A 22,596-nucleotide genomic window follows, 5' to 3' on the forward strand; every position below is an offset into this window, starting at 1 on the left:
TTATGGTGAAAATGAAGGAAGGTGAGAAAAAAACCTATAATTTTTGTGAAGATTGGTGTATCACAGAATCACAGACTGGCTTGGGCTGGAAGGGACCTGAAAGATTTTGTCCCACCCCTGCCATGGCAGGGACACCTCCCTCTATCCCAGGCTGCTCCCAGCCCCGTCCAGCCTGGCCTTGGGCACTGCCAGGGATCCAGGGGCAGCCACAGCTGCTCTGGGCACCTGTGCCAGGGCCTGCCCACCCTGTGAGAGAGGAATGTCTGTACAGTTACATCTCAACAATAATATTTCCTGTTGCAGCTTAATCAGAACCTTCTGGGATCAGTGCAAAGCCTCTTTGTCACCAGGATCTGAGCTTGAGCCAGTGCTGTTAGTGGGTACAAACAGCAGGCAGGAATGAGTGTCCCCTTCATGTGGGAAGGTAAAAGCAGAAATATTCCTGTGAACAGATGAAGCCAGACAAAGAACTCTATGTCCCAAATCTCTCTGAAGCCAAAAAAAGTAATCAAAAAAGCCAGGCTGTGTTTATGGCATCAGAGAGGTTTCCTAGAAAGGACATGAAGAAGCCACCAGATGTCAAACTCTACTTAAAAACCCTCTTAAAAAAATCAACTCATTAAAAATGAAATAATTTTCTGTTTTATTGAATAACTTATTGAGGTTATATTAAACTTCAGCACATGCTGTATGTTAAAGATCTGAGTTGTGTTTGTGCCCGGGATGGGTACTGGTATTTTGATATTGCTCATTATTAAAAAGAAAAATCTCTCTAGAAAATGTAATGTAGAATGTAGGGATCCAGTTTCAGTTTTATGTTTACACTATTCATTTAAAGACACACAGGAAAAACAATTTACAAAACTAAAGGAGAAAAGTTAAATCACTTCTTCAAGGAGGCATCATCCTATATTTATAGTTTGGTAAACACAACATTAATCAGCTGGAAAATGTTCAGCAAAATATAAAACTGTTCTGGGCTCTAGCTCAGAGAAATATATGTAGAAAAATATATCTAGCTTCTCTACTTCAAAAGGCAGTGCAGAGCTGCAGAACCTGCGGGAAAATCAATTTTCTGCGGCATAAGTGGCTCGCACAAAATTTTGCAGTGCCCCATCTAGATTTTTTTTTAATTTAACTGATTTACTTCTCTTCCTCTAACAAATATCCAGGCTGCAAAGGCATTCAGGTTACTCCTCCAAGTACTGTTGGAATGGTATTGAAACACTTGTTGGGAAATAAAAAGTAAAATCTTGATGCTGTTGAAAGGAATCACATGAGATGCACATTTCTTCCTTCAGAGATCGTGGCTCAAGAGTGCTTTCCACCAAAAACTGGGAGCAGAACTTGAGACTCTTCACTTTGGTGGTGGTCCTAGTGAGGTGGCTCACTGGGTAATTCCTGACTTTGTGCAGAGAGGTGACCAATTCCCAAATTTGCTGCTCTTTGTACCAAAATGGGATAATCAGCTCAAATCTCCATCGGAGGCAACACACAGAAACTTCTTCTCTGTGTTTGTTCTGCTGAGGGCAGTGACAAAGTGTGTCCCCAATAGAGTTTTTGTGATTTTTTAAGAACCATCCCTAGAGAATAGGCATGCTACATTCCCTCTTTGATGTGCTGCCCAGGGACTTCAAAGAAAAACTTATACAAAATACATCCTCTTAAAAATTGCTTTGTTTCCAAATCCCAGCTACAATTATTAATGTAATGTAGGTTGACTTTTTAGATTACATTTGATTTAATTTTAGATTATGATATTATTTCTTTGGCTGCATTTTGTCTGTAGTGATATAAAGGTGCATTTCTTAGGTAAACTTCACTCCTGAAATGAGCAGGCTGAGTGTTGTACATAATCTATCCTCATTTCACATGGTGAGACTTTCAAATTCGGAGCTTTTCGACTCAGTGCCTCCTCCATCACTGCTGGAGCTTAGTGTTTTGAGGAGAGAGGGATGTATTACAGTAACTGATGGGGCTTTACTGGCTTGCAAACACTCTTCAACCCTGTGAAGCAAGATCAGGCTCTCTCATGTAAAATGCATTGCTGCTAACACTGGGAAATTCAATTATAACCGTCCCCTTGCAAGGTTTATCTTCTGAAAAGTGATGGGAAAAAGTAAAGTGTTGAAAGTTTGAGAGGATGGTGAGTTACCTCTTTGAAACTTGGAGTATTTTCTGTCCCTCCTGATCTGTGTGTAACCTCAGGCCATTTGTCTGTTGTCAGGAGTACAATGGGTACAATGCCAAGTTTTAATAGCAAAGGTGCAAATGCAGATCCCCAGCACAGGCAGCTCGGGAGATTCTGAGATGAAAATGGGATGTTCTGCAGTAATGCTAACACTGAAGGGAATCTCTTTACACATTGGCTTTGAAATTGAAGGATGGGAATCCCTCAGCCTCATCTGACCCTAGGGGAGCTCTGGTTGTGTTTTGATACTGAACTGTCTCAAAGTCCCTGTTTCCCAGCTGTTATTTTTTGGCAGAGGTTTGGAGGGGCAGTATGAGAGCTTCTCCCAGGTGCTGGAGAAGTTGGGGACTCCTGGCTGGAGCTGCCCTGTTGGGATGCCAGGATGTTTTAGCTGAAGTGATCAACAACTCCCTGGCAGAGTTCTCCCTCCTGGGTGGAAAGGATCAGCCAATGAGCCAAGGTGGGCTCCTCCTGCATGGAAAGATTGCTCCTTGCCATTCCTTTCCCTTTCTTTTGGGATCTTGGGGTGGGATCTCTTGTGCTCCTCCCTTGAGTGCTGGCTGCACACTTCATGGATGGCCTGAGCAGGAACCAGCTGGGATTGCCATCAAGAGCCCTCCTGACTCAGGCACCTTTATAAACAGCAGAAAACACAGAGGCAGTCAATGTCAAAAACCTCCTCTGTCAGTCTCATGTATTTTGGTAATGGCTTTGGCACTGAAAATGACTGAAATAATGCCACTGAAATGTCCATTGAAGCAAGATATAGCTGTGTCTACACTCGAGCTTTTGTCAGTATGGAAATGTCAGAAAACATTATATTCAGAGCACAAATTGCAAGTATAGAACTGACAAAGTAAATTTTGAACAGTGTACTCAAGTGTAATGCTTGAAACATATTCCAAATTGGCAAGTTGCAACCAATCATGGAGCAGAACCAGTGCTCCAAAAACCTGACAGAGCCAATGTTGAAATCAGAATAATTGCAACTCCATTTTCACAGTAATTTAAATGGCAGGAGCATTGGCAGAAATTCATGAATAATTTACATATAAGAATTTAGCAATCTGTGGTGAATAGAAAAATAAATGGCAAATCCAATAAATAAATGATTGTTGTGAATTATTTGCTCTGCTCTGATGTTTGCTAAGAAGTGTCTTTTTTTTGAGCTTCATAAAGTCCTGGATTTAAACTCCTGCTTCTCAAGTAAATGCAGTTTTAAAGCAATAGCAGAAAAGTACATATCTACCAGGGGAAAAAATAACAAAACAATAGGAATGTGCAACAGAGATTGTTTTATGAAGGATATGTATAAAAAGGACTTATTTTCCAGGCAGCAGCTGCAATTCCAAAATCTTTGGCCTTAATGAGAAATGTTAGCTGATATATGTAATGATGAGTTATACACTGCAACTGTTTTTAATTAACTATGTATAAAGTTTTAAGATTTATAGAGGAGGTAAAATCTGAAAAGAGAAATTCCTAATTCCCTTCTGTGCCTGTGGGAATGTGATATTATTTTAATAAACAAGAAATTAATTTACACAGCACCAACATTTGTTTCCACATAGAATGGATATTGAATCTGTGTAAAAAAAAACTTACAATAGGTAGTTAAAATAGAAAAATTGTTTATCTGGTTTGCCTTGACTTTGCTTGAAACAAGCTAAAGAACAGTAAATATGTTTACTAGTTGGAAGGTGATGGTTTTTTAATAAGTTATGATTATTTTGTAAATCTATTAATTTTTTTTTCCATAATGAAATTCTGTTTCTGACGTAAATCTTGAGCAGTGTTACACATCAGTTAATTGGAATAATGCCTCATAATTCACCTCATGCAAGTGTGAGAACAATTGTTTTTTGCCCAGACATTTGTTTAAATTTGGAAATTTGTGGGACTTTTTTTGATTATTTTTTTTCCTCCTTGCTCAAATTAAAAATATTTTTTAAAAATCTCTTAATATTAACATTTATTTTGTTTGACCTAGAATAAAGTGTTAGTTTGGAATAACTGGTGAAGCCAGAATTAAATAAATCCCACGTGATCCTTTTACCAAAGTCTAGTGCTGGTATTCTCTTTCTCCACCAGCTCAGAAATTGGGACACTCATTTGGGTGCAGCTTTTCCATCACACAGGATCAAACACTCTCACCAGTAGTGAACTCTCCTGCTGTCCTGAGGCCTAAGAATTATAGAACTTGCTCAAATGACCAGTAGCATTCCCTCTGGAATATCTGCATTTCCTTTCCATTTGTCTCCTATCCATAATCTTGTAACTTTTTGCAGAATCTGATTTTTGGTTCTTGATTTTCCCTGCTGATGTTGTTCCATGCTGTGTCACTTGTGCTACCTGGGAAGAACTGGTGTCTGCCTGTTAAGAGGCTGGTCCATGTTTGTGAACACTGCCTGTCTGGAATGGGAATAGAGATCTGGTATTTGAATCTTCTTAGGTGGATTTTCTCCCATTCCTAATAACAATTAAATGCACAAATTTGTATTTCAAAATATTATTGCCCACATTCAGCATGTGCATGCTTGTGTTGGTACTTTAAGCATCCTTATTTAATCCTAACTATCAATTTGCTCACCCCTGTCTGACATTTTCAACACTTTGTACATGTGCTTGTCATTGAGATGAACTTCCTGAGGGAGTTTCCATGGCTGTCCCTGGTCCCTGCAGGTCACAGGATGCATTTTGAGCAAATGAATTCTTCAATACTTGTAGCCAAACCCCATTTCAGTGGAAATAAAAACCTGATGGCTTCTGTGGATGGAGACAATGAAATTAATTTAACATTCTTGGCCTATGAAAAGCTTTTCAGTTCCTGAGAGTGGCAGGTTTTGTGACACTGTCTATTGTCAATTGGTGCTCTCAGGTGGTAACTTTCTATTTATTTTGTGTGTGCTGATTGACTGTTCTGGCACTTCCAGGTTTCTTCCTAGGCAAGTCTTGATGCTTGTGTCCAAATGCTGTTTTTCTGGAATATTTGCACCTCCACCCTGTGCGGTGATTCCAACTTTTTTATAGAGGAGCAGTGGCCTGCAGAGCTATGGGCAGTGGAGCTCTCTGCACTGGAGAGAGCCATGCTGAGCTCTGGAACAATTCCTTCACAGGAATGCTTTAAAACATTGGAACTCAGGGAAGTTCCTGCTCAGGGAAGTGATGGAGTCACCATCCCTGGAAAAAACCTATGGATATGTCACCTGAGGACATGGCTTAATGATGAACATGGTGGCTGTACTGGGCTGGAAGTTGGACTTGATCTCCTGGGTAATTTCCAGCCTCAACTGTTCCGTGTTTCTATGGAAGTGCCTGCTGTGTGACCTCACATGAGCAATTCATCTGGAGCTCCCAACATGTTAACACAGGTTAAAGTTGGGTTATTTTCCATGCCTATAAAGGAGGGTATTCTAGACACTTCAAAAGGAAAAGGGGGAGAAATGCAGCATCTCCTCCTGGAACAGCAAGTGAATGCAGTAGTAAAATAATGTTTACTCCTTTGTTGGTTTGGAAATCTGGAGGACGAATGAATAATTGGGAAACAAGTCTGCAAGTGCAGCTAAGTTGAGCAGTACAACTTAGTGCCAATTCCTGTATGGGAATGTTGTAGGGAAAGGTTGTGTCAGCAGGAGAGGGGGTGGGAGGCAGGCACGGGAATCACAGTGAGAGAAACACTTCCCCAGGAGCTGAGCACGTTCCTCCTCGTGCTTGCTTGGGATGAGAGATGCTCCTGACATGTGAGTCAGGAGGAGCCCAGAGACTGAGTGTACCAACTAGGGAGGATTGGTCTGCAAAGGCAGGAGCAGATGTGGGGGGATGTAAAGAGTCTGTATTTTATTTCTTGATTGCTTGTCATGGTTGGCCAGGTAATCTACTTGCACTAAACCAGGGCTGCTGGGCTCCAGCTCCTCCTGCAAGGAAATGTTCTCATCTCTTGTTGAGTTGGGATTCATCTGAGAGAACTGTTCCATGTCTAGGAAATGGATAGAATGACTGTGTGGTCTTTGCCAGTTCAGGATCCATTTCTCTGTCTGTAATTTACTCTTCTATGAAAGCTTCCCTGGTGTAGAATATTCCCAATCCAGACTTGTCTCTGGCAGAACTTCAAAGCATTGACAGACATCTTTCAGGGTTGTAATGAAATCTGGTTTTGTTCAGCTTTGGAAGGAAATTTTAATGAAGACACTTGCGAAATAAAAGAGCTTGGAGGTGATGATCAGGAACTGCTTTCCAAAAATAATATGAGATGAACAAAGTAAAATGAAGTGTGGTGGCACCAGTGCACCTCTATCACTCTACATTGCAGTACAATAGCAGCCACTGCCTGTGCAATAATGAGGCTCATCAGTTTCCAGACAGCAGATTTTGTAATAACAGAGTATTTATGTAAAACACTGAGGGGAAAGAGGATGGAGGGAGGGAGTGAAGGTTGTCTATCAGGCTGAATACACAAAGCATTTGGTACTTCAAAACTAATTTTATTTTTAGTTAATATTCATTGATACAAGATCTAGTCTATTATTAAGTGAATCTGGTGAATAATTACATCCATCACTTTGAAATGTTTAAGACAAGTGTGGAGTTGTAAAACCATTCTTTTGTGTTGGAGTCATCCCCAAAATTGCGTTGTGGGAGCCATGTTGACTCTACAGTTTGATCATGTTCTGAGTCTGAGGGATCTCAGCACGTTCCCAGAATTGCTCCTGTGCATTGTATTTACAGGCATCAACCCGCCAGTCTCGATTTCTTGGGAGCCATGAGAAAGTGCAGGATGTCTCTGTATTCTCATTTTCTTGGCTTCTGTCAGTGTTTGAGTGTGACCCATCTGTGGATGAGTGAATGGCAACCGTTTATTCCAGAATAAAGCAAGTGCTGAAACACAAACAAGCAGCCTACAGAAGCACTGAGCTAAGTTTAATTAGCTGTAGAGTTCATTTCAGCTTCAAACTCCCAAGTTAACTTGCTAGGCAGCAGAGTTTATAATGCATGTCTTGCTAGATGCCTGCTAGACAGGAGAGCTGATGATATTATATTTGTTGCTAGGTGATGAATTCTGATAACCTTTCTGTTCCTACATTTATAAATGTCTCATGCACTCTCTGCTATAGCATAATTACTTATTTATGCCTCAGTTCCTGGGTGGAACTACTACAAAGTTGCTAAGCAGCCGTGTGTATAAATATATAACATTGTGTCACTTGAAAACTTTTGGCAACTCACATTTACCAGATGAATTCTCTGTTTGTCATGGTTGTAGCCATTAACCAAGTGGAACACAAATGACGATATCAATGTACACAAGGACAGAGCTTTATTTGTCACAAGAGACTAATGCTCTGGGAGGGGATGTGAGCTGGAAAAATGCACAGATTTAGTGGTTTGGGTTTTTTTTTTTGCATTCTTTTCTTTTTTAATGGCTTTATAACCAGAAGCAAAGTAAAGATTGACTGATTATTATCTTACCTCTTTAAACTTCATAAGCATTATAATCATTATAGTTATTCTAATGTGAAGGAAAAGAGGCACTTATTCAAACAGATGTGCTGAGGTTTCTGCATTCTAATGCTGCAAAGTGAGGTGAGAGTGTAGGAAATCTTTATGAGTAATTCTCAGTGCAGCCATCAGAGCATTTGTCATTAGTGGGACCTATACAAAGCCTAAGGAGAAATCAAATTTTTTATTCCTTTATTTGACTTTGACACAAGTTTAGTTGAATTGACAGCTATGATGGCAGCTGGAATTCATGTAACTTTAGGGACAACTGTAATTCATTAAATCTGAGAGAGTATCTGGTAATAAAATTCTCAGATAGCTTTTCAATGTACTCTTTTGTCAACTGTGAAGTTTAATTCAAGACACAATTTTATTTACTGATCACAACTTTCTGTGGAAACTGTCAGTTATGGGCCTGATCCATGTTCCAAAAAGGTTTGGAATCCAGCACTGCCTTGATCCCGGTCTCAGCTGCTGTTCCAGTGGTGCCAACTCAAGGTTGGCAGCGTTACCCACATGGTGCCAGAGGAAGGTGGGACATCCACCTGTGACAACCAGCCAGCAGCAAATGGCCCAGAGGAGCAGAGCTTACACCTGAAATACAGATTGTGTGAAGCAATTGACACAAGTTTTCATTGTCATTTGCTTCATGTGCAGTACTTGTTTAAACGTGGAGCAATTCCACCCATTTCAGCAGCAAACGTGAATAACAACACAACCAGGATCATCAAATAATCACTATTGAGCTGTTTGTGTTTTCTCTTCTTTTTTTTTTTTTTTTTCCCCATTGTTCCTTAGTTATTAAAAGAGGCACAAACTTCAGTAGCTTGATGTTCTTCCCTTGGTTTATCTGTGTAAACAAATTTAAGGTTATTTATAAATGATCCTGACTGACAGAATATACTTTCCCTCAGGTCAGTTCTTTTGTGGAAGATACCAAAGCCTGTCTTTCTTTAAAGTATAAAAGCCTGTGTTTGATGTGAATAGAAACTGTTCTGGGAATGACTGTGCAGAGCAAGATTACATGGTGCAATTTTAATTACATTGTTCTCAGCAGTGCAACTTGTCTAATCTTAGTGTGAGAGTCAAAATTCAAACCAAGGTTATTTGGTTCTGTAACAGTTAGTCAAGCACTGATATTGTTTGAATAAGTTTAACAAGTTTAAAATCTAGCACAGTTCTCAGAAGTGGCTTTCCTCATTCTCAGAAATGTTGTATTTTAGCAGGGTGATTTTTGTGTGGCTTATAGAATTATCTCTGTGTTAGAATTGGATGGTTACTTGAGTAAAACAAAAGCTTAACTACCAAATCAGTTTGCAAAACTAAATGCAGTTTAGATTCTGAAGGCCTTCTGAAAAGTTATTAGTAAACTGTGTCCAAGGGCTCAATTTTATTAACCTGATTTTTAGACTGAGGGCTGAAAAGGAGTACAGGTCAGTCATTTGCACATTCATCAGATCAGTCTGGAGAAATCAACTTCCTTCATGAGAGTTTGAGGGAACTCTCGTGAGAGAACTTGGAAAACCACTAAGAGGAATTGCTATTCCTCTGTCAGGCTCATTGATGGAGAAGATGAGAAACCAAAAGATTTCCCTGGAACTGGGAGGGCCTTTGATTTATTTTTTCACTGGGAAAGCTGAACAATCTACAGAATAAATTGTTTGAGCAGATTTTCAGGCATGGCATTACTCATTCAGCAGCTGGGAAAATAGGCCAGCAACCTACAGTATCCATTTTGAAAGGAAAATATTGCACAGTGGATTTATTACTCACTCTCATTCCCTTTTATGTATTGTAAATGATGCGTCATCCTCTGTTTCTGAAACAAACTCCTACCCCTGAGTGCTGTTTGGAAATTATTTCACAGGGCACAAGTTGAAGGCTTTATTCCTGGGGATGTCTTCTAAGGAAACATTATTATAATTTCATAATTACTATCACTACAAAAGAAAGGCAGCTCTTTGTAGATGTCCATGTATTTGGGGTTTTTAACATTTGCTAGCGTGTACTGATCAGGAGTTTGGGTTTTGTTGGAGTGTTGAGGTGAGGAAGCAGTGAGCTGAGTTACAGATTAGTTGTCATTCTGCACAGAAGGTGAAACCAAGACCCAAGACTGAGGAGGTGGAGGCAATATTGCCTTGCACAGCAACTGTGGGTAATGTGCAAAAAAGCACTTTGTAGTGATGCCTTATTTAATGAAAAGCTCCTGCCCTTTGACTTCTTGTCTCCAAGTTACTGCCACGGCAGGAGAGATATCTCAAGCAATATTTTTCTTCCATCTCCGATAAAAGCAAGTGTATAAGGCTGTGAGTAGCTGCCATGGACTTGGTATAGAACAAAAGATATTTTTTACAATAGTCATTTCTTCTTCCAGCCTCAAATCACCAGATTATTTGAACTTGCCACTGTAGGAGCAGACAAAGTTTCCATTCCTTCAGTGAGGCTCCATATTTCACTTCTATAATTTACCTTTCCTACTAATGGCCAACCTCAGGCAAATGGAAATGTGTGTGTAACCCAGTGCATCTTCTGTTCATCCAAGAGAATATCATAGTTTTTCTTAATTAACACTCATAGAAAATTAGTTGAGTGCTGGCAGAACCTTGTGCGTTTAAAAAATAAAAAAAAAAATTGAAAAAGTTTTGACAGATCACATTAAGAAGTGACAGATCACTGTAATTATAACATACTGACCTAGAAGATAAACAGTTTTAATTGTCAACTTGAGGGAAAATATCCCCATGACCTTTGACTAATTGTCTAGCTAATGAAAAACCTTTGCTAAATAAATTTGTGGCTTTGGAGGCATTTGAAACATATACTGGTGTCAATACGGTACTTTCTGGGCTGGTTTTACTGTAGGTGTTTCCTGTGAGTGATTGCTTGTTGGTACTTTTTGACGTCTGTTGGCAGTCTTTTTTTCTACAGTTAAAACTCCTGGGACACTGTTTTTGGGTTTTTCCTGAATTCAATCTCCACTGATTAATTTTCAATAAATTACAAATATCAAGAAATTTGGATTTGTTAGCACTTAGGGTGACTGAACAAAGATTAGATGTGCAGAAGACAAGGAAATTCATGGTCAGTAGCACACTGCCTCTCCAAGCTTTATTCAGGCAGCATTCAGAGGAAATAATCCATTATATCCCACTGGGAATTCTTGTACAAACTCAGACTTCTGTCCCTTCTCCTTCCTCTATAGACACGATTAATTTCATATTGACAAACTTCCACAGCCATCTGCAGAGCCATGAGCATATTGAATGCATCTGAGTGTCTTTGATTCTGTCTGCTCGTGTCTCAGGCCCAGCCAGCGAAGACACTGTAGGAATCTAAAGTTAATTTCCTCTTATGTTCTCCTGGGGATCTTAGCACAATGTTGTGTAAATCTGCTAAAATGGAAAATTATTGATCATTTGCATTGCAATGGGAAAGCCTTTCACACACACCAACAAAGTTTAAAAGTATCTTTTCTACATATCACTGCTGGCTCTGGGGTTATTTGGGCTGCTCACAATCGATGCAGCATTAACAGGGAAATGTCACTTTCCTCCCCAGATGTGACAGCTCCTTTGAGACTGGAGCTCCACAAATGTGGTGTCAGTTCATGTCCTCTGCATTTACAGAGAGAAAACAGCTCTGGTTAAACTGAACTCTGTGTTGTGCTCAGAAGATCAATGACTGTGATATAACTTCTGAAGGTTTTATTCTTTTTTTCTCTTCAGACACACTCCCTGACATAATATTTTTGTTGAACAGTAATTTTTCTCTAGGGTTTAGAACAGCAGCTACAGTATTTTCGTGCCTTATAATGCAGCCACTGACCCAGGAGATCAGTCAATAACACCTCTGTGTTGTAATGAATAAGTCAAGATAACTTCCAACTGAGAACAACTCATTACAGCTCCTTCCACCTGATTAAATTTTTGCCCTAAATAAAACAATGGGCAGCAAAATGATGTGTGAAGATATCATGTAATGTGAGCTGATGAAGTCTGCTGGAGGAGGAGGAGGGAATGCCTTCAGTTTTGATTGCAGTGGTTGTGTTTTGCTGTAATTTCAAGCAGTCACAGACAGCTGATGGAGCCCTGTTGGCAGAATAAATTTGTTGAAGAGCACGAGATGCTGCTCAGGGATCTTCCTTTCTAGCAGAAGGGAAAGAGGGAGCGTGGTGGGAAAAGCCAAGTAGCAGTGGCATGGAAAAAGTCAGGAATCCTTGACTTTGGTGCTGATGGAGCTGTCTTGCTCACTTGTGCTCTGTTCTGGAAAACCAAACAGCAACCCCAGTGCTGCAGGGCAAGGACATTTTGCTCCAGACCTGGGGTGATACAATTTGTGAGGCCTCTGGTTTTAGGGCTGATCACTTCTAGCTCAGGGTACCAGATGTGATACTCAGATCAAGCCAAGTGGTGCTGTCATGTGCCAGGAGCAGAGAGACAGAGCCCAGTGAGATGTGGAAGGAGGCAGAGCTCAGTGAGATGAGGAAGGAGGCAGAGCTCAGTGAGATGAGGAAGGAGGCAGAGCTCAGTGAGATGAGGAAGGAGGCAGAGCTCAGTGAGATGTAAAGATGCCAGAGCTCAGTGAGATGTGGAAGGAGGCAGAGCTCAGTAAGATGTGAAGATGCCAAAGCCCAGTGAGATGTGGAAGGAGGCAGAGCTCAGTGAGATGTGAAGATGCCAGAGCCCAGTGAGATGTGGAAGGAGGCAGAGCCCAGTGAGATGTGAAGATGCCAGAGCCCTGTGAGATGAGGAAGGAGGCAGAGCCCAGTGAGATGTGAAGATGCCAGAGCCCAGTGTTGGGCAGGGCAGGAGGTGAGGAGAGGGGCAGAGCAGGGCATGGCTGAGCTGGGGTTTGGTGTGATGGAGTCCCCGGCTCTGGAATCACACACCAAACCCATCACCCAGGAGGGAACCTTCAGTCAGGTATCACTCAGTGATCTGTGCTGCAGAATCTCAGGTTTTTAGCAATTTTCCAGCTCTGCTATGACTGTAGGTGGTAGAGGATATGCAGGAGAGAGATCAGTGTGGCTTTTTGTAGAACATCACACCTTCCCTTGGCTGCAGCTGGCTCCTGGGTGAAATCCCTTGTCTTCCACCATCTAAGGGAGCTTTTCTCCTCTCTGTGATACGTGCAATGAATTCTGACAGCACAGGGAAAGCTGTGCCTATTAATAGGCACCATCTCTCCAGTGGAAAGGGCGTTCTCCAAAGGGCAGCAATGAACACCCTGTGCCCTGTGGATGAACTGCTGGCCTAATTTTTGTATCATAGCAGGGCTCTGCACAAATCTAATCATCACACATAAACCACACAGGGATGTTTGCCAGTTTAGCTAATCAGTTTGTTTTTTCAGACTTGAAAAGTGTGCTCAGGGATGCAGTTTGTTGCTTAGTACTTGTTCTTCCAAAGAATCCAAATATAAATGTGTATTTGTCTTAAGCAATTCTTGTTATGTTGTGACGAACATTTCACTGTTGTTCATGTTCCCTCAATTTCTGACTCTCTGGATACTAAATAAGTCATCACTGTAATTTACTTCAGGGGCACATAAAGAAATTATATAAATGCAAGAAAATCATAAACATGCAGTGCAAGATAATAACCCACTGTTGCTTGCTGGATTTGTTAAAAAATTCTGTAGCAATTCTACTGCAGAGTTAGGGTAGCATTAAGCTGTATAAAAACCTTGAGAAAGGGTTTTCATAAAATTAATTTTGTTCATTTTATTAAATGTTCAATAAGTTTTTTTGTGTAAATACTTCAGTCACGCTAGAAGGTTTCTAATCTGTGAAATCATTATTGCTGCAGTACTTTTAGATATAAAATAATGATAATATAATAACTTCAGGAACAACCTGTCTGATTTAACTGTTGACAGTGTCTTGTCTGGACATTATTCTGCTCTCAAATTTTCATGGGGCAACACTTTTTCCTTCTGCTGCTCAGGTATTTTTGCAGCAAACCAGCAGAACCACACAGGCTGTGGGCTCACTGCCAGAACTCGTGCTCAAGAGATGGTTTGAAGGCACCTCAAAGGCAGGGAAAGAAGCTGCTTCTCCTGGTGGACCTTTTGTTGGCTTGAAAGGCAGGATTTGTTTGGTTTCCCAGCTCCTGTGCTGGTAGCTGTTCTGGCAGCTTCCTCTCTTGTTCTGGGGTGGATTCAGGTAGCCCAGATGTGCCGTTCCAGGTGGATTTATGGTATCCAGTGCGGGCAGGATAGCTCAGCGCTTGGAGCCTGGTTGCACGTGGTGATTGTGCAGCTCAGAGCTGTCCCAGAGCTGGGACCCCTTCCCTCCCCAGCCCCTCTCCCTTTCCTCACTCACTCTCATTCCTAACAAGAGCCTCTCCAGGTCACGGTGCTTTATGAATTTTTATACACAGCCACAGCACTCAGAAGCATTTCCATTTGCCTCAGCCATCCCTTTTCTCCGTGGTTAATGAGGCTCAGCCTCTCTCACTTCCCTGTTTTGAGCAGAGCTGGGGGATCCCTGCTGGGCAGGCAAGTTAAGTTGCCTTTGTGCAGCTGTAATGTGCTTTTCTTGCACCTCCAGACCTCTCACAGATACACCTTCTGACTCGTGCCTTCAACAGGATCTAAAGTTATTTGCTAGAAAGGAGAAGGAAAAAAATGCAGAGGATAATATTGCTTTGATGTTGTAATTCCCACGGATTTGAGCAAGGCTAGGTTATATTTCCAAAAAGCATCTTCATATTTATTGACAGAGCAATTAAGTCTGTATTTTCAATGTGAAATTTCCACATTCAGGAGTAATTTTGTTGCTTGTTATGATGAGCTAACAGAAAATATATGAATACCTGTACACAGGGATATACAGAGTTAGTTTTGGTGTGCTTATAGATAAATATGTGTATTTATTTATTCAGAATACCTCTGTGGAGATTTCACCAGAGAGAAAATTATGGATTGAGTATTTCTGTTCAAAACAAATTAAACTGCTGAGAATTAAACTCAGAAAAAAAATTACTTTGGAAGTGGAATCTATCAGACCAACATATGCTTTTGAATACAAACCTATTTCAGCTTGTTTCTTTCACTTTAGTTTATAAGAAATGCAACTGCTAACCTTTCAATATTTTAAAATGGTATCCTTTAAAACATCTGTGGGTCATTATCATAAATATCACAGTGGTGTAGAAACCTCACATTTGTGATGTATCATAACAGGGAAAATGGAATGCACTGAGAGGAGGAATCCCAGGAACATGAGTTTCCTTGCTGAGATCTATAAAGGTTAATATTTCCAGTTAAAACTTTTCCCATCATTGCACTAGAGGACTTGGGATCCTGCACAAGTTTTTCCATCAGGTCTTTTGGTGATTATAAGCTCAAAGTCGGTGATTAAATCCTTGGGATCCATGTAGGTATTGCTAATAATGAATATTGCTCAGTGGAAAGAGATATTCTGTACAATTGACATGTGAATTTTACAAAAAGGAGTAGAAGTCTAATACAGGAGGCTGAGAAATGAGCAGAGGGCGATGAATGACACTCATGTTTTTCACTGGGAGCTGCTTGGCAGTGTTTTCATTTTGCTTGCATGGAGTTTTGGAGCCTGCCTCATAGCATGTGGCACATTAGGCACAATAAAGATGTTCATTTGGCAGCTGGAGCACGACTAGGAACATCAAAAGAGTCATGGATGCGTCAATAAATGAAGAACTCCACCCTCACATAAATATTAGATCACTGTTTTAATTGCCCATTGAATTCCTGTCAGTGACATTCGCTTGTCATGCCTGGTGCAGCATTACCAACGTTTCAGTTTGGGGCTAGAGCTGGTCTGTTGCTATTATTCATTTTTTGCACTTTTGTAGCACCCTTAGCACCAAACAGGAATCATTTTGTTGCAAGTGCTGTGCAAACACAGAGTGAACAGGTGGCCTTTGCTCTGAGGAGTTTAAAATCCAGTTAAAGTCCTCAAGCTCTAATGCAGAGTGAGTGTGCAGGAGAACATGGGAACTTTTGGGGTGTGTCTGTGGCCCCTCTCATCAGGCTGCCACTCACCCAACCTGTTATAATGCACGTGGGTAGTGGGAAAAACGTCAATTATCCATCTCAGGGCTTTCCTCACACCTCATTTCTGTGACAAATGCATGAACATCACAAACATCATCACACAGACCATATGTTAGCAGGGCTGCCAAGCAGCCAAGTGTTGGATATTCAGAGAGCACCTTTGCAGCTCAGGCTGACACTTTCCACAGCTGATATCCACAACTTCTGTCTCATTTCTTGTTGCACTGGTTGGTACTTGGCGACAAAAGGAGTAATTAATTAATAACACTTTAGAGTTTTTACATTTCTATATTGGTTTTATGTACAGAGCAAGATTTTTTTTCACCAGAGAAAGGAACTAAAAATCCTATTTCCTTTGTATTTAATGGGCATTTACAATGTACAGGTTTGGTTAAGAGATAGATGTGATGCCATGGATGGGAAATCTGAGGAAGCTGACGCAGCTGAAACTCCTCAGAGCTCTCCTGAGTGCCTGGCAGGGAAGGTCAGCGTGGTCAGTGCCAGCCTCAGCTCCATGGGCTGTGTAGCTGCTCCTGGAACCTGCCAGAGGCAGTTCAAGTACTGTAAATTTGGGGTATTTGGCTCTTCCCCAGAAGCCACATGAGTCTGAGGGATCAAACATTCCAGTGAGGAGCTTCCTGGGGATGTATTCAATCTCAGGCGATGTTCCCTGCTCAGCCCAGTCCAGCAGACAGCACCATCCTGATTAGGTCCACATTTGACTAGGGATTTTATCTAAGGCTCCAGTTCCCATCAACTCTCTCAACAATTGGTTTCAGTTTCCTCCCTGTTGGCCCTGAGGCCAAATAATCTCCAGTGTTCTCTATCCCTGTGATCACTTCATCTCCTCCCACTTCTAATTTCTCTCCTACATATCAGTACTTCTCAGAGCCTTTTGAATTTCTTTCCTTCTCCTTGCTATTAACCTCACCAAATACTCTCATTTCTGTGGTAGGACTGGGAATTGAAAGCATCAGTGCTTTTGGATGAGATATGGTAAAAAAGCCCCAGTTTCCACTTTCAAACAGCTCTGCCTCAGCCCTTTTTGGAAAAAGTTGCAGGATTTTGTGAAGCAAGATGAATAGACAGCAAAGTATAAAAGGTTTAAAAGTGTCAAATTCTTACTTCCAAGGGAATATAGAATAGATTCAAGTGCTTCTCCTGATTCCATGTGCTAAACCTGCAGGTGGCCTTTGAATTTCCCCAGAGCATGCAGATGGCAGCGATGCAGGGATCCCAGGGCTTGTGAGCACTGAGCAGAGAGGTGGGAGCAGAGCACCCCCAGGCAGCTCCTCCCTGCCTTAGAAACAAAACCCTTTGTGTTTAAAAAAGTTTGTCCTTTTCTTCAAAGGCGCCTGGACTGTTTGGCTGGGTGATGCTACACCTCTGAACCATGACATTGGATTTTAAGGGATTATTTTATTATAGTTGTCTTTGACTTATAAGTTTTTTTGAACTTTTTATTCCTGATATAATTTCTCAGAGGCCAATGCTAAATTTTTCCAATTGTAAGCTATTAATAGTTGATCAGCAGCAGTTTTGGATTATGAAAAGATATATTTATTCAGAGAATCACAGACTGGCTTGGGTTGGAAGTGACCCTAAGAGTCATGCAGTCCCAAACCCTCTGCAGTGGGAAGAGATGCCACCAATACAACAAGTTCCTAAACCTTGTTTCATTGGGTTTTTTAAAATTATTTAGTTGGGTTGTGTGTTTTTTTAGGGGATTAAAAAATAGGAGACTTGTAATTCACAAAGGCTGCAATCCAAGCAGTATCTATACAGTGGTTTGTACAGAGAATTTCAACTTCCCACATTTGTTGTGACAGGAAAATATTGCATTTTTTGGTTGGTAGCTTTAGGAAATTGAAGTGAGTCTATTAAAACACCTGCCATAAATCCAACATCAACTGTAAAGGGTGGTTTTTCACCAGGCAGATTTTTCTCAGGGAGCAAAACCCTCTAAACCCTGCTGTGGGCACCAGACCCTTCCTGGAAGCAGTTCCCAGCCTGGCAGTGTGGGCACCAGCACACTCTGAGCACTCTGAGATTGCTCTAAGCTGCTGCTGCTCCCAAATTCAGTGGTTTTCCCTCCTGGTTCTCCTTCAGTACAAGACTTTGCAGGCAGGATGTGCCACCTGACAGCCTGAGATAGGTTTGTCTGGAGACGCTGCAGTGTCTGAGGGAAAAGAGGTTTTGTTTCTTTTTTTATTTATAATCCCTCTTGCTTTCAGCAAAATTCAATGCAACACCAAATGAGCTGATGAAATTCTGGTTTTATGTCCCGCTGTGAATCCAAGGATGGTTCTCTTGCCCTACAGTAAAGTGGAGGAAATGGCAGCAGTTTTAGTTAAAAACATGTAATTGAGCTGAAGCCTCGTGCAGCAGCAGATCCCTCAGCTGCTGGGGGAGTTTTTCTGCCACAGCCCACGGTGTCTGTCAGACAGTTTGGGCTCTCCTCAGGAAGGAATTGTCTGGTGTGAATTCACAGGGTCATGGCTTCATGGGGTGGTTTTAATTTTGTCTTGTTCTCAGCATCCACGTCTCTTCTAATTGGCAATTAAATTCATTTCCCCCAAGTGGTTTCTGTTTGGCCAGTGATGGTAATTAGTGAGTGACCTCCCTGTCTTCATCTTTTCCATCCTTCTCCTCAGTTCTGCTGAGGTGGGGCAGTGACAGGGTGGCTGGGAGCAGCCCAAGGCCAACCCTCCACTCTTTCTTTGGTAAACGGTGCCTCACATCTCTTTTTGTGCCTTATTCTGCTTGAATGCTTGAGGTTTTGGCATTGTTTAATTGTTAATTCAACCCATCTCATCAATATTCATCATAAATTGAAGTTGTAAATTCTGGAATCGGTGACGGTTCTTTTCCCCTGTGGTGTTCTGCTTTGGGATTGGATCCCAAGGAATGTTCAGAAAGGAAGGGTCTCCATGAGGTCCTCTGGCAGCCCTGCCTTCATGTTGTTCTGCCTGGAGAGAAATACAGAATTGCATGAAGAGGATTTCTGTGTAACTTGCCAGGAGTGTTGAGTGGCCACCCACCATGAAACTATTCCTGTGCTTTAGGACCAGTTATAGAAATTCCACAGCCAGGAAGAGTTTAGGGATTGGCCACAAGAGACTCTGGCATTGTTTCTCTTCCTTTAAAAATTGCCCCATTACAAGAAGTGTATACAGTGAATTTAAACAATTATGTCAAGTGCTTTATTTTGTAGTAAAACTCCATTGTTGTTGATTTTATGTAGCTGGTATCACTGTCTGTAGTTTTTTCTGAAATTGTAATGCAGTTTTTAAAGATCCAGGGGAAGTGAAATGTAAAATAAAAATAGTGAGAGCATACAGGTAAATGAAAAGTCTGCAGCAGCAGTAACTCTAAGAGAAGGTAGGGAATACAAAACAGGCTGTCTGCAGAAAAACCTTTCACATGCAAATATATTGTTCAGAGATGTCAAAACCTGAAAAGTTCATTTAGCAATTGCAAGTTTGTGGTGAAGATCTCTTACTGATATAGCTGGTAGTTAAATCGCAAATAATTTATCCAGTATTTTGTGCAAAATTACTCAGAGAAGAAATTTGAGACAAAGTCTCAAATCTTTGTGCTTTAGGAATATTTTCCTCTTTATGCCAGCTTTCCTAAATATTTTAAACTTTCCATGTAAAGTGAAACAGGATTATTGACAGCTGCTGTTCAATTAAAAGTTCTCACAATCCTTAGATACAGAGCAGCTCATGGACTGTGTGACAATCCTGGCAGTAAGAAATGTTAGAGTTCAGTTTTTCAGTTTTATAAAACTTTTGCAGTAGCCTGGGGCTGAATATTCTGTAAGTAACCAGTGCTGAGCCTAAAGATGTGCTGGATATCTAAAAGCACTTTGCCACAGAAGAGCCTTTGGAGGTCCTGGGCTGGGATGAGGAGCACAAGGAGGTCTGATCCCAAAAGGCTAATGTCCAAAGTGTTTTGTTTATCTGCCACCCAGTTAGACTGGTCAAAGTCTCTTCATCTTTCTTTCTTTCATTCATACATTTCTTTATGAAGAAGAATAAAAAAAAATATAGAATTTCTTTGAAAGTTTTTTTCCTTTGAGAGACATTTCTTCCCAAATCTGTAGACAACCTAATGACATAAAGATATCTGAAGCTTGTGTTCCAAAGTGGATACTTACAATGTGTTTTTTCCTTTTTTTCTTTTCACCCCCAGTGAAATTTGATGACTGCCAGGGGAACAACAAATTGAACTTTGAAGTTTCTAACCCAGACTTTAGAGTGGAACTCGATGGGAATTTGGTTGCACTCAAGAACGTATCAGAAGTTGGCAGAGCCTTGTTTGTGCACGCGCGGTCGGAGCACGCCGAGGATATGGCAGAAATCTTTATCCTTGAAGCAAATGAAAAACGTGGGGCATTAAAGGTAAGAGAAATACCAAAGATTAAAAAAAAAAAAAATAAATAAAAGTGCCAAGGAGATGCTGCTGCTAAATATTTACATGTGTCGCCTAGGATTGTAGGCAATTTTAATCTGTTAGCAGAGATCAAAATCAGTCTTCAATGCAGATATTGCTGTAACGTTTTAGCTCTTGGTTTAATTTGTGATGCAAATTTCCCGGGTTGAGGAAGATGTATTAAATCTTCAGGTGGGGATGCTAAACATTCATAAAGACTTTATTCAAATGAAAGAGCCCAAGTATGAAAATTGACTGCTTCTTCCAATGTATGTTATGCCAGGTAATCACAGTTTGGCCACAACTAAAAATGGAAAATCATAGTTTAAATGTGTAATTTAGAATTTACAGAACCTTCACGTCTTGCTCCTAGTCTAAGTGCATGGGAATGAATTCTGTGTAATTTAAATTTTTATATTGGTCTGATTATCTGACATTGTTGGGTGGTAAACTGCTTAAACATCTGTACACAGTGGCACACATTTACACTCTGTCTCTGTACCCTGCTGATTTTTGTTCTGATCTGTCCACTGAATATTTTGTCCTTTCTTTCCCTCTCCTGAATTTCAGTGTAAAACAAACCTCATCCTTAGGGGGATAAAGCACTTCAGAAATTGAATTGAATTATTATAAATGGAATTATTTACTTCACACCCCTGCAAGTAACAAAAGGAGACGTGAGATAGCTTCACTTCTGTGTCCTGGCATTTAGGAGAGAGGCAGGCAAGGTTGTGGCTTACTAGGCAATTAAGCCTGGTACCTTTCCAGACCTATAATTTCACAGAAGTATAAAGAAACTTTGATAAAAATGACTGATCTGCTGTCTTGATTTGGTATTTAGACATTCAATTGCCAGCATTCTCCTTATATTCCCAACAATATATTAGTATAACTTAAGCCTTCCATTATAAAAACAAATTATCCTGAGGAGAAAGGTTGAACAACCTTCTGAAAGTCCGTGGCTGAGGAAAGGTTTTGCTCTGCACTTTAAGCAGCACACCATGTGAATATGGATTGCCAGCAGGAGAGAAAGAACCAGAATGTGTAACTGCAGAAAGCTGATCAGAACACTGAAATGGAATTTAATTTGATTTAAATATGCCGTTTCTTCACAAAATTAAATTTTAACGCAGTCATACTCAAGGGAGTCTCTTACGTGGAGGAGCTGTGAGTTTAGGACCACAGACTGCCAAATTCAGAGTAGGAAAGCTACACTTGAGGAGCAAGCTGGGCACTTGGCTGTCCTGTGCCTCAGACTAGCAAGCCTTGCTCCTTCTGGTGCATTCACAAGAATGTTCAAACGGTTTTATTTTGAAACCTTAGGAGCAGTTTGAAAATGGAGATGATCATTCTCTGGTTAGAAGTTACTAAAACCACTGAGGAGTTTGAGACGTCTCTGACAGGAGGCCTGGAGTTAAACTTCAAGGGATTGGTTTATGTGTGAAGATTTGACTCTCTGAGAATCACATTCTGAAGATTTATTCTGGTTTTCTTAGAGAAGCAGCCCTTCCAGATCTGTGAGGAGAGATATTCTATGGAAGTTACAATCTAGGGAAAATCTTGTCAGATATTCTATGGAAGTTACAATCTAGGGGAGATCTTGTCAGATATTCTATGGAAGTTATAATCTAGGGGAGATCTTGTCAGATATTCTATGGAAGTTATAATCTAGGGGAGATCTTGTCAGATATTCTATGGAAGTTACAGTCTAGGGGAGATCTTGTCTCATGAGCAGGAGTTACAGGATGTGTATTTATTATGACAAAGCTCTGCCAGTGACCCGTTGTCTTTACGTTCTGTTTGGATTCTGGGGAGTCTCCCCTCAGAATGTTCCAGCAATATCAATTGATGCCTATTGGTGAAATCTCTCTCCAGACTACATTTGAAAGCCAGGGTTGCTTTGGCCCCACTCCTGGATTCTGTTCCAACTACTTTGTGTTGTTTCAAAGAGAGAAAACCAGACTAAATCAGGCAAATTCTGCCACTTGCCAGCCTTTCCTCACAGGTGACAATATCACAACATCATCTCAACCTGCATTCATCACCTCTTTCTGGATTTTAATATTCTGCCCATAAGCGGCTGATTACCCATTTCAGGTGGGATTTAGTGTCTGCAATGCTGTTGTGAGTGACATGATGCCTTAATGTGTCCTGGGAAATCCATCTAGTGAGAATCACCCTTCCTTCAAGGGAATATAAAAATCTCTGGGGCTGGCTGTCCTGCTCTGGCCTCACCCAGTCCTCTGTAGCTGTTAAACCAATATTTCTTCCCAAACTTTTTATCTATTTGCCTGTTTTAAACACCACACAGACAGTGTTGTCTTTCTGTTTGTCATACTTGAGAAGGATATAAAGACTGCAGCATCCTATCTAAAGTGATTTTATGATAAATTTGAACTTAATCCTGTACTTTTGCAGTCTAAATGTGTCAGCAC

General features: G+C 40.8%; 1 protein-coding gene across 2 annotated transcripts in view; it reads left to right on the plus strand.

The window, feature by feature from the left end:
- CDH13 (cadherin 13) overlaps positions 1-22,596 on the plus strand; it is a 441,187-nt gene that overhangs the window by 134,824 nt on the left and 283,767 nt on the right. For both annotated transcript variants that reach the window (XM_058813426.1, XM_058813425.1), the window contains exon 3: positions 19,922-20,130. In XM_058813426.1, the coding sequence (XP_058669409.1) occupies positions 19,922-20,130 (209 nt within the window). The remainder of the gene's footprint in view (positions 1-19,921; positions 20,131-22,596) is intronic.

Source organism: Ammospiza caudacuta, chromosome 13, assembly GCF_027887145.1.
Source record: "Ammospiza caudacuta isolate bAmmCau1 chromosome 13, bAmmCau1.pri, whole genome shotgun sequence".
In the NCBI taxonomy this organism is placed as follows: Eukaryota; Metazoa; Chordata; class Aves; order Passeriformes; family Passerellidae; genus Ammospiza; species Ammospiza caudacuta.